The sequence below is a fragment of the Lepidochelys kempii genome, chromosome 1 (assembly GCF_965140265.1).
Source record: "Lepidochelys kempii isolate rLepKem1 chromosome 1, rLepKem1.hap2, whole genome shotgun sequence".
NCBI lineage: Eukaryota > Metazoa > Chordata > Testudines > Cheloniidae > Lepidochelys > Lepidochelys kempii.
In genome coordinates this window covers 279,087,135-279,100,445 of record NC_133256.1, presented here as the reverse complement: position 1 = coordinate 279,100,445, position 13,311 = coordinate 279,087,135, and the positions used below count along the sequence as shown (strand labels likewise).

General features: G+C 42.4%; 1 protein-coding gene across 9 annotated transcripts in view; it reads left to right on the top strand.

Annotated features, from left to right (window-relative positions):
- The window catches only part of SYT1 (synaptotagmin 1), a 512,267-nt gene extending 509,055 nt beyond the window's left edge, over nucleotides 1-3,212 (top strand). For all 9 annotated transcript variants that reach the window (XM_073327692.1, XM_073327691.1, XM_073327688.1 and 6 more), the window contains one exon: nucleotides 175-3,212. In XM_073327692.1, coding sequence (XP_073183793.1) covers nucleotides 175-381 — 207 coding nt within the window. In that variant the 3' untranslated portion in view covers nucleotides 382-3,212. The remainder of the gene's footprint in view (nucleotides 1-174) is intronic.
- Nucleotides 3,213-13,311: the final 10,099 nt, after the last annotated feature.

The following is a 13,311-nucleotide window of genomic DNA, read 5'->3' as shown; positions in this document are numbered from 1 at the left end:
TCATAGGAGTTTGTAACCTGTTATTTCAGACTTTGAATTCTCATATCATTCAAAATCTGCTACTACTTGTTGTGCTATCCACCCTCCCCCTTCTCACCCACAAACTCTGAATTCCAGTTCTGTACTCTGTTTACCTGCAGGTCTTGCTCATTGCTCTTTGTTATCTCCTTTTAGAAAGTGCAAGTTGTTGTGACTGTTTTGGACTATGACAAGATTGGCAAGAATGATGCTATCGGGAAAGTCTTTGTGGGCTACAACAGCACTGGTGCAGAGCTACGACACTGGTCAGACATGCTGGCCAACCCAAGGCGACCCATTGCACAGTGGCACACCTTACAGGTTGAGGAAGAGGTAGACGCCATGCTTGCAGTCAAGAAGTAAACAAAAAACAAAAGATGAAAAAGAAGCCTTTCTGCATTTGCCCACATAGTGCTCTTTAGCCAGTATCTGTAAATACCTCAGTAATATGGGTCCTTTCATTTCCAGCCATGCGTCCTAACACAGATGAGTGGTACTTAAAATCCTGTTTTGATTTGCACAACTTTTAATGTAGAGAGCCCTCTAAAGGCCTTTCATTTCACCACTGCCCCCCAGATCTACTCTTCTTTTAAGCAATATGATGTGTAGATAGAGCATGACAGAAATTATTTATTGTATCACACAGGTGTATATACCAGTATGCTGAGAATTTATTTCTAGTTTGTGTATTTGTATGTTGTAAACGTTTCCTAATCTGTGTATATCTAGATGTTTTTAATAAGATGTTCTATTTTAAATTATGTAAATTGACTGAGATATAGGAGAGCTGATAATATATTATAGGGTAACTATTGTATCGTCTGCATTCCAGCAAAAATTCCAACTTGTAAGGCACTAGTAGTGTTACACTGACATATTAAAGGACAACTTAAATCTGAGCTTTCAAGGGAACCATTTAAAAGAACAAGATATGCCTACGCAGTACACCTTGGAGGGGTGAATCCAATTTTGTAGACTTCTTTTTCACAGGCAACTTAACATGATCTGAGCAGTTCCATGGCTGACCTCAAGGAAGCGTAGCCAATAGATCATTTTTTCTGTATATATTTAAAAAAACTGAAATCATGGCTTTACACTGACAATTGAGGAAGCAGTTCCATGGGAGATAATTTCACATAACAACAACATAGAGGAGACTGGGGGCTGGGGGGGGGGGGTGAGGGGAATTTCAGCAGTAATGAAATGCTGCATCGAACCATGAAAAGAAAAGGTAGCTCTCCATTATCACCTTTATACAAAATTAACATACTGTGAATTCCAGTTGTGATTTCACACTCTAGGATTCTAATGAGTTTGCACATTAGACTTTGTAACAAAATATTTTATTATACTAACAGATTAGAAGGGAATGCAGAATATTTTTAAGCACAGCCGTGTATGTTTATTATACAAGTTTCATGGTGAACAGACAGTATTGTAATCCCATCAAAAGAAGACAAAAATTAGCCATAGTTCTGAATGCACTTCAAAGTAAGCCAAAAGAGAACAGCTAGTGACCTTTTTTATATACTGTTTATACTTAAGTTTTAATTTGTCCTTTAAAAACAAGTGAAACAAAACAAATAAGTTCAAGAAAACTGAAGCAACCTCTTATGTATACCAGATGCTCGTTTCAGGAGGAGTTTTTAAATGTTTTCAATGTTATTATGTAGTAAATGGCACTATTATAAAGCTATTAGTCATTCCATAAGAGTCTTGAAAGACTGCTCTGTGTACCACTGTGACTGCCGTGTGTGCTTAGAAATGTAGTTTTCTCAGTGGATAGCAATCAATTTATTCCGTAGTGATCTTGTAATAATACTGCCATTCCCTTCTACTGCACTGCTGAAGGAGTGCATAGCACAAGCAGTTCTAGTTATTATGGACCAATTTAGAACTGACACGCTATGCGTAGGACAAGGATGTTATATAGATTTGGACGACCACACAGCATTTTGTCCAACACTGTGCAATATTCCACATTCCCCCCCCCAGCCCCATTTGTAGACAGTTTCATCTCATGGCTAGACAGCATATGATCTCAGATTATAGCATTTCATCCTGTCATTTTGGGCATTACATTTTATCTCACATCTCATCCTTTGAGACTCTTTATTTTAAGGACTGTGAATATATTTATAATGCTTTGAAGACTTAGTTCTTTTCAGTACCACTAAACACCAAAAAATGGGGCACAAATACACCTTTTGGAGGTGTGATTTAAAAAATAAAAAAATAAAGCTACAGCCTGAAATTATATTAAATTAAACAGGGGTGTGAGCAATGGAGTCCATGCTGAAAAATAAATTCCCCAACCCCCTCCAGATGTTATTTATGAGGGTTAAGGTGCAGCCCTACAGAATTCAGCCCATGTGTAGAAAACCAACCCAACCCTCATTAAATTGGGAAGCACAAAATGGATATGAAACCGCTATAGTCTCTCCCCACTCCAAAATATAGGAATAGCAACACCAATCATTTTTAGAGTTGTTTCTTTTGACATGAAACATGGAAAAGGTACAACTGAGGCATATTTTGAGATAACATATGTGAACGCAGGAAGTGTCAAGCTGGAATATTTTTTAAAGGACCAAACCCCATCAGAGAAAGGAACTAGGTTGACAGAGTTGCAGCAAAGAACAGGTATTCAGCTTCATGATATCCAGCTTTAAGTTGTTCATTCAAGAAATTTGCGTGTTCAAATTTGCAGGTTCAAACTGCCAGAACCGATTCAGTGTGTTAAGGTATTCTTAATGCATTCTCTTCCTATACTGCCAGACTGAATGTCACCAGAGAATTGGTTTGTAATGTACTATGACTCTCAGAGACCGAACCTGCTATATGACCAAGGTGACATTTTCATCCTCAAAGAAGCCACATGTACCTTTCTGACAAAGCTGTGTAAAGTATTAGAATCTGATGCTGTAGAAAGATCCTAGTTGCCTTTGTGTATATTTACTGCCTGCTTGAGTGTTTCTACATGTGGGTTTTCTCTGTATCTTGTAGAAATGTTTGGGGTGTTTTATCCTGCCATATTGCTCGTGACCCACGAGCTGACAACTTTAGCTGTATTTTACCTTCATTTTTGATGAGGTGGTTTATATTTTGTTTCACTTTGTGTAGTAAATCCCCCAGTAGAGCTGTCGTTAAAATAGCATACATACATATTCAATAAAAATGTTTTATTTCCTGTTGATGTCTCAGTGTTTCAACTCTTTTGATTTAAAATGAAAAAGATGTTGCTCCCTAACGTTTTTGAGCACAGTCACAGTCTGGCTTTGCTCTGATACAAGTAGACAAGTCACCAAAATCTGAAACTTAACAGCTGCCTGGTCTCTGTAAATATAAGGGCTAACTACGAAGGAAACCTAGGCACTCTAAATGTGCTCCCATTACTTTCCACCGGTCAAGGGCAATAAATTGTTTTCACAGCTCAAGTACTGTTTTCCCAAGTAGTTTGAAGTTCTGAGTGTTTATTGGTGTCTATATTATGATTTAGAACTCATACTGTCCCATCACGAGATGCATTATCTTCTATACCGAGCCAGAAGTAAACCCACCCAGCCGGCTTCTATCCATTTACTTTGTGTTAAAATGACAAACATCAGAAAAAATACTCATCTTTTTATTTACTTTCCACTCCAAATAGTGAGGTACTTGACTGAAATATCTGGAGAAACATGTCTAGTGGCAACTCAAAGCACAGAGAAAGAGCTCAGGATTTAAGTAACTCCTTCCAAGAAGAATGGTAAAAAATGAAGTACGTTTTTAAAGGCATTTAATTTAACATTTACAAATATTTATCACCCTGTAGGATCCCACCTACTGTCATTTCTTTCCTGTTCTCAGACAAGGAGATAACTGTTTTGTTGGATCTCCCACAGCGGTAACTGTTGATAAATATCTTTTAGCAGCAACCTGTGACTGTATTGCACCACTGTTTACCAAGAAGTATAGTATCAGAGGGGTAGCCGTGTTAGTCTGTACCCACAAAAACAATGAGGAGTCCAGTGGCACCTTAAAGACTAACAGATTTATTTGGGCATAAGCTTTTGTTCAAGAAGTATAGCTTGTTTTCAAATTTGTTTTTGTAACTTTTTTTCAGTTTTTACACATCCCAGATTATTTTGTTTTATGAGTTATACTGTCATCACGTAATCCTTATTTCATTTACATTCAGGGATAAGGGTAGTTTTCCGTGCTCCTCTTTACTGTCCGAATAGCATTTGCACAGTACAATGTGCTAGGCTGGTTCCCTCTCTCCTCCAGGCCTTGATTCATCCCTATTCAGTAGAGCACTTATGTCAAAGAGAAATTAAGCACATGCTTAAGTATTTTGTTCAACAGGGACAGACTTAAGAAGATGCTTAAAAGCTTTGCTAAATATGGGGCTCTAATGCTGCCCTTTCTAAGAATAAATGACAGCCTTACAGTCAGCATTTAAGGCCAGATCAGCTAATCTGACCTCCATAAAGCACAGGCCACCAATACCGCCCAGCACCAACACACCGAACCCAGCAACTGAAAATTAGACCAAGTCTTCCAGCCCACAGGAGCCTCGACTGTTATGTGCCACAGGCAAGGAACAAAAGGAACAAAAACATTAAATGACAGGTAATTCTGGCAAGTGGTCCCAACCCACATGCTGCAGTGAAAGGTGAAGAAGCTGACCACAGGAAAATTCCTTCTGGATCCCCCACATATGATGAGCAGTTAGACCCTGAACACATCACCAAGCACCAACCAGCCATATACCTGACAGACAGAGAATGCTCGCTGTCACCGAAGAGCCCTGGTCCATCCGTCCCAATGTTCCATCACCAGCCGTGGACATCCCTGATGCTGCAGAGAAAGATTTTTTTAAACTGAATACATTCGGTGGGAGAGAGAGAATCCCTTCCTGACCCCTTCGGGGAGGCCAGTTGAAACCCTGAAGCTTGAGCTTTTAGGCACACAAGATAAACCAGAAGTGAGCCCGAGGGCTGCTAATTCCTGCTCCCGCCCACAACAAACAACCCTGTTATATAGTTGCATTCATAAATTTGTCCAGCTCTCTCTCAAGTTGTTTGCCCCCACAACTCCCTTTGCAAGGCTGGTCCAGAACCTCACCCTGAGCTAGTTTGAAACCTTCTAATGTCCAGCCTCAATTTGTTCATGGCCACTTTATACCCATTTGTTCTTGTGCCAATATTGTTCTTCATCTTAAATAACTCTTCACCCTCCCTGGTCTTTATTTATAACGAGTACTCATATCCCCTCTCAGCCTTCTCTTTTTGCTAGACTGAACAAGCCAGGCTCTTTTAGGCGCTTCTCGTACGATAGGCCCTCCATTCCCCTGGTCACCTTATAGCTTTTCTCTATACTTGTTTCAGTTTAACTTCACCTTTCTTGAACATGGGTAGAAACGTACACAGTAGTCCCAATGAGATCTTTCCAGTGCCTTGAACAAAGCCATTAATACTGCTCTATCTGTGTAAATGCATTCCCTGATACATCCTGGGATCACCTTGGTGGTTCACAGTCATCCTGTGATCAACCCACGTACCCAGGGCTCTCACCTTGTCTGCCATTTCTAATCAATAAGGCCCCAGATTGTAGCAGAAATTCTTATTATTAGATCCTAAGTGCATGACCTTGCACGTTGTACTATTGAATTTCATCCCATGTCTATCACTCCAGTCTTCAAGACCATCCAGATCTTCCTGTATAATAGTCCAATCCTCCTCTGTATTGCTGATGCCTGCTAACTTTGTGTCATCAGCAAAATTTCATTAGTACGCTCCTACCCTTTGTGCCAAGATCATTATAGGCTTGATTGCTGCTCAGATTTGAGAGCCCTCAAAGCCTACTGAACACCATGGAGGCGTTTAGCACCTCACAGGAGTGCTGAGCAGTTCACAGGAGCAAACCCAAAATGATGGAAAATGACACAACTCATTGTATTTTATGATACACTTAAGAAGAAATGTATGCATCAACAAACAACAATTACAAAGCAAGACTTTGCTTACATCCATGTAACTAAAGAAGAACTGCTTTTGTTCTTATCTACCCCTACGGCGTGCCTCATCAACAGCTTCTGACAGATGATCAGAGTTAGCGGGTTGGTGTCTTTACAGCCTTCTGGAACCCTGAGAAGTTCTCCCAAATAAACCTGACCTTTCTGAGAATGCCTTAAGACTCCAGTGTCCTCAGACTATTCAGAATGTCCTCTCCTCCATTAGTCACACTTTCCCCCACCAACCAACTAAAACCTTGTATAGCTGCCAGCTCCAAGCAAGACAAAGCAGTCATACGTCTTCTCAAGGTTCCAGCCTCAAAGTGATCTTGAGAGCAGTCAGGCTTTCAGGTAAATGATTCATGGAATCTGCATCTATGTATTGTCAGAGATGCTGTAAGGACCTCTCCCTACAGGTTCTGCAGCACCGAGATGTTAAGATTTCTACATTGCAGGGTACATATCTTCCCCAGAGCTGCAAGTGGTACCAACTTCAGGAGAAATTGGCTTCTTTTTCTCCTTCCAATCTAGGCTTCTGTATGTTCATAAGAAGCAGCTGGTGCCTCGGCTCAATAGCTTCTGATTCCCATATGAGCAGCAGTTTGCTTGAACACAGTTTTTCCACTTTGTCCTAGCGCATAGGAAAAAACAAACAAACACCACAAACCCCCATGCTTCCGTTATCTGCTCAGTTTCCATTCTTATCAGCCATTTTAGCTGATTTTCAAAATGCTAGCCTTATGGCAGCCAAAATCAGTTTTTCTACCATGAATAATCAGTTAAATCTTGTCTTTACAACTAACATAGGGGGGGAAATGCTTCAAATAATAGCTGTTATACTAAGTGGGAAAAGCAGAAAAAATTACTCATTTTATTCAGCTCATTTAACCCCTAATCAACTGTCAAGTAAAATATTCTTTCCAACTGACAGCCTCAGTTAGCAAGGACCTACATCGCTCAATCACTTTTCACATCATGAGTTACTGAAAGAAAGCTAATTGCCTCTTACTTATGCAAAAGGAGAACGAGGACATTATATATTCTGATTACTGTATGAGCCAGTTTCCTTATTTATTTTTGCATTAGCAGTTTCATTTTATATATTGCCAGATCAATGCCTTCCCCTTAAAACTGGTTTCTCAAGATATGCATTAAAAAAAATTACTGCCAGATTCCTATTTCTGGTGTCAGTTGAGGCACAATTTTATTATCCACACTTTGCATGAGTAGATTTTTTTTAATTTTTAAGATGTTCAGTGCACTAAAAGTTATTTTGTTTCCTCCTACAGATACCAGTGTTAGCAGGACTTTCTTAGGTCACAGGAAGAACAAACGCATCATTTCTGTCTTTGAGTGATACAGTAGTGGCCTTTGGCAATTTTGCCAAAGATAAATAGTTATGGTTACCGTGTCATCTGCAGTATTCCTTTGTACTTAATACAGGGTAGACACTGAATATTGCAAATACTGAGGTTACCTAATTTCACTCAAAAGTTTAGGGGTGAAAAGTTACATTCTGCGAAGTGGTATTAAACACTATATGGTACCTGGTGCTAACTACAGTAATGATCTCTGAAACAAGTAGTTTATTAAGATTTTCCTGTATTCAATATAAAATGATACTTAGTGGCTCTTCTGAGGCACCAAACCTGCCAGTGGGAGGCAAGAGTTTTACTTAGATTTTTAAGCTCCCTGGGCTTTTTATTGTCTGTATGTACAGTGCCGAGCACAATGAGGCCTGGATCAGAGGTCTCTAGGCACCGTCCACAATACAAATAAATAAGGGGGCTCAGCCTCTCACAGGATTGGGCCCACCATATGACTCCTCAAGCTGAGCTCTTAAACTGATGAAGTGAAGATTTATTAGCTCTCAGTAGTGACATGTACTGTATGTATCATCATTATTTAAAAACATTTTTGAAAACGCTGCACAGGCTACTAAACTAATACCACTAAACAGCACTGCTAATAAAAGCAGCCTTTTGCCAAAGAAAAGGAATGCATAATTCCCAGTGTCCATTAGACGTAAATCTAATCTCCAAACCTATCCCACATTCCTTCACAAATCCTGCAACATTTTACCACTTCATCCTTCCAGCCCTCTGATCTGTGATTCCAGGGCCATCTCTGCCCTTCTATGCTTATCACGTGTGTACAAGTGCACTTGGCCAGGGATGCGTATTTTCTCATCTTGTCTCTTGTTCCCAAAATATAACTCACATCACCCCTAAGAAGTTGTTTCCAGGGCCCTGAAAATGGATTTGTCATCAAAAAATTCCAAGTATGGGCTTCGGATAAATGATCTGTGGGACAAGACAAACTTATCACAAGGAAGTGGTCTGTGACTGTAAATCCTGATTGAAAGGCTGTCAGTTTGGAACGCAGCATGTAACACTGCAGTCAATTGTTTCACACCTAGTCAAAAATGTTATCAACCACTTGTTCTGGCAAAAGACAAAATGGAGTGTACTCACTCATATCCCACTTGTCACATTTTCTTCTTCAGGAGAATGGCAATTTTATTCAACCAATTTCTTGGAGATATTTTCTGTGACATTCAGCAAACCAACTGGTCTTTCATATGCTGTTTCTGAGTTTCTTTTTCTTATAAAAGGTTGTTGTCCTACTCGTACACCACGAGGGTTAAGATTTTCAAAGATGATTCACTGAAATTAATAGTGTGTGGTTAACTTGCCTGGTTGGCTTTGACAATCTACACTTAACTTTGGTAACATCTGTCAAGGTCCTCAGAGTTTTCACTCATTCCTTCCTCATAGCTGATCTTGACTGACAAGGTCCGGGATGGAAGTTAATTAAGGACTTTAAGTGAGCATAGGTTGAGAGGTAGAGCCCTCATCATGGATTAAAAAATGTCTGCAAGATAAATCAAAGATTAAAAATAAGTGGTCAGTTTTCAATATGTTGTGACGTTCCAAAAGGCTCACTAATGGAACTGATATTTATTAATTATCTTGAAAGCAGAGATGAACAGTGAGGTGCTGCATTTGCCAATGCACAAAATTATTTGTGTTGGAACAGATCTGAATTATCATGTTCTGACTGCTTCAGAGCAGAGGGAAAGAGATCTCCTCCCCTCCATGCTGGTTGATATAGATAACCACGATCAGGCCCACCGACAGCAATTCCCAGCCCCAGGGAAGAACAGTCAATGGGCCCCCTAGAAAGGGATGGCTGAGGTTTGATTCATGCAGGGCAGGCTGCAGCCGGGCCCTATGCTGTTGCTGGCCTGGCATGGCATCACCGCATGGGCGCAGAGCTGGACCATGTGCAGCAGCTGGTACATGCGCACACAAGCCACACCCATGTAGATGGAGTCCACCTGGCATTTGGGTGGTGCTGCGCCTGTGCTGGCTGGTGCCCAGCAAGCTGCTGCTAGGTGCACTCTTCCAGCAAGGCCAGCATAGCCTCCTACTCCATAGGTACTCCGGGGCTGGAGCACTCATGGGAAAGAAATGAGCACCCACTGGCAGCCCCCGCTTTCAGAACCTCCTCCTCCCCCCAGCACCTCCTGCCCACTGGGCGGGGGGGGGGCGGCTGATCAGCCTCTTCCCCTTCCTCCAAGCACCTACCGCCTGCCGCGGATCAGCTGTATCACAGCATCTGGAGGTGCTGGGGGAGAAGGGGGAGAAGCGAGGGTGCAGCATGCTCAGGGGAAGGGGTGGAACTGGGTGGGGAAAGGGAGGGGCAGGAAGAGACAGCGCAGGGCGGAGAAGGGGTGGGAAGAAGCCGGGTGGGATTGGGGCCTTGGGGGGAGGGGTGGAGTGGGGGGGGCAGGGCCTGGGCAGAGCCAGTGGGGAGCACTCCCCAGCAGATTAGAAACTCGGTGCCAATGACAGCCAGGGCTTCGATGCCTGCCTTCGCCACCGCTGATACCACCCCACGCATGCCTAGGAGCCCTGCAGCCTGCCTGAGCAATTTAAAAGGGCCCAGGGCTCCCAGCTGCTACCACGGCAGCAGCAACAGCCAGGGGCTCCTGGGTCCTTTTAAATCACCAGGGGCCCTGGGCAATTGCTCCCTTTGCACACGTCGGCGGGCCTAACCAGGGTGATATTGTTTCATAGGATCTGCAGGTGGAGAGCGCATATGAGGGGAAGAAAGGTTTTACAGGCTAGGTAGACACCTCTAGTATATTTATATGCAGCCTGGTTTCCCATGGTGTCCATTCACCACCCTCTGCCATGCGGTAGTCCAGGTGGGCACCCCATCCCATAAGGGAGCTGTCCATCACAATGGGGGCCTTTGGTAGGGGAGGGCTGAAGGGGGTCCCAATCATGACCTGGGAGGGATCAGACTACTAAGTGAGAGACTCCAGAACTTCTGCTTGAACAGTGAGTCTGGAGTCGATGAGCTCCCTGGTCTGCCTGTTCGTCGAATGGAGCCAGGCTCGTAGGTACCGCAGGTGGCATCTGGCCAGAGTGTCCCACAGATGCAGGCAGCCATCTGTCCTAAGAGGGAGAGGCACTGACGCACCATAGTGCGATACTTGCGGAGAATGCGGACGAGTAGGGTGCCCATTGCAGAGAACCTGGCTGCCGGAAAGAAGGCTCACATGGAGACCAAATCCAGCTTTGCCCCTATAAAGTTTATTTTGTGTGTGTGTGACAAAACAGACATGCCTTCATTCACACAGTACCTAAGACTATATCAAGAAGACAACTTCTTGTTGGGATTGTCCCAACAGAAGCCAGTTGTCAAGGTATGGGAACACCATATGTCCTTGATGTCACATATGGGTTCGCTACTACTGCGAACAATTTTGGTGCTGTCTCAAGACCGTAGGTGAGGAAATGAACCCGGTAGTGCTGCTGCCCCACCTTGAATTGGAGAAACCTCCTGTGAGATAGGGAAATGTCGACGTGGAAATATGCATTTTTCATGTCTAGAACCACACTCCCTCCCGGAAGGAGGAGATTATCAATGCCAGTGTGACCATGCTGAATTTCAGCTTCCTGATGAAAATATTGAGAGGCTGAAAGATCAGGATGGGCCTCTGCCTTGTTTTTTTGTTGTTGATTTTTTTGGAACAAGGAAATATGGTGAGTAGAACACTCTTCCCTGGTGTTAGGCTGGACACCCTCCATCACAACCTTGAGGAGCAGAGAGTCTGCTTCCCACTGAACAATCATTTGTTGGGATGGGTCCCTGGACGGGGGGGCAGGGAGGAGTGTGGTAAAGTGGGAAGGAAAGGAACTCTATAGAATCCATGATGGCTTATCTCCAGTACCCAGATGACCTATCAAGGTCCCTGCCAGGCCTATATTTTCCTGATTATATCCAAATGGAATTCAAATTCCCAGTTTCACATAAGCATTATATTCAGCATATCTTTTGTTATATAAATACTTTGCGGTTCCATAATGTCTTCCACCCAAAGTGCTTTACAAATAGTGAACTAAGCCTCAAAATGCTTTATAGAGAAGTAAATTGATGTAAAAGTGTGCTGTAGGATCTGCCACCGATTTGGCAGAGCTCTTCTGTTGAATCTCCATGGCAGCCAGATCAATAGCTCTACCAGAGGATATAAAAGGATTTGAGTGTTTCTGCAGCAGAGGGGCACTCAGGGAGCAACCCAAAACACAGACAAGCTCAGGCAAAAGCACTTGCAAATTTATTTTGGTTGCCATTTAAATTAATCGCAAAGAAACTCCAGAAAGTGGCTTTGTACGGAGCTTGTCTACAGTCTGTGCATTGTGTTAGACCATGTCTACACTATGGATGCTTCAGCGCTGCAACTGTAGCACCAAAGTGTTGATGCATCCTACATTGACACAAGGGGTTTTCCCCAATCTCTGTAGGTAATTCACCTGTCCAGGAGGCAGTAGCTAGGTCGATGGAAGACTTAATCTGTTGACCTCTCTAAGAATACACCGGGGTAGGGTTGGTTTAACTATGGCGCTCACCCCTGAGAGATGCAGCTAGGTTGATCTCATTTTTAAGTGTAGAACAGGCTTTAGACACAGGTGAGAATGCCCCATACTTATGGAACATATTATAGATGAAGAATTTGAGGTCCAGACAAAGGCAAGGAAGAAGCGCAGCGATGTGGGTTGTAGTCTGGGTTCTGCCATGAAACCCTCTGTGCTTTAGATACAAGACCATTTTTTTAATTTGAGATTCCAGTCACCATACCAACTGAAATCGCATGTTAAAATTATGAAGATATTCTTACATTTTGTTATTTCTTAGGATTTAACATTAAAAAGAATATCCATACAAAAGCTCTGAGGACCGTGACCATAATCAGACTTGCAGTGGCCACCAATCCAGCAGCATACATACTAATATACAAATAAATTAACTCCTCCACCCAGCAACCTTAATAATCAAATGGATATAATAATTTACCTCAACCAGCTGATAATAAAAATGTCCAGAAAAAAACCACACATCATACCTAGGATGGCACCCTCATATATCCTCCAAATAGGTAATTAAATGTTGGTTATTTTGGACCAAAATAGGGAGCAAATTCCAGAGGTTGGGGGCCCTCCCTGAGAATACCCTGTGACCAGCCCCCTCTCTTTTTTAGAGGTTTAAGCATGTCATAAAGTTTCTCAGATGAATGCATCTCCACTGGCCTGAAGACCAGGATATTAATCATCATGATGTGCTCATAAAATCTGTCCTATATCTACCCAAACCACTGTAGATAATACATTGCCCATCTGATGTATTATCTTATTTAGAGTATAAAACCTTCATCAAGATGAAAGGAATGTTAGAAGATTTACAAAACAAAATACTTTGTGGAAGAAACTAACTCCCACCACCATCAGAGTGATTAACTTTTTATGATTGGGTTACCTTCATTAGCATTAATGGATAATTTCCTGTGGTTTGTACTTCTCTCTACTCTGCAAGTGTGTGTACTTTCCTTTTCTGTTCCCAGACCATATTTTGATCTCCCAGCTTCCTCCTATTAAGGACCGTTGCTGTACCGAGGTCCCATTTTTTTCATTAGGCTCCATCTTCCCCCATATCCCTATCATAATAATGTGCACATACAATGCCTCCCACCTCAGATTTTGATCCCACATGTTTGCTAATCTATGACAGTATGAATCACCTCTGCAGTGCTCCATCATTCATCTCGCCAACAAACAGCTCAGCTATTAATTCTTCCCATCCTTCTCCTTTCTGTACCTCTTCCCTTCCTGATGCTTTCCCAGACTTTACCTCATGATTGGTTCCCTCCTGCAGGGAACAAGTAACAGTCACTTAATATACACAGGATTTGCTGTACTAGCCTTTACAGTTAGCCAATACCTGATATG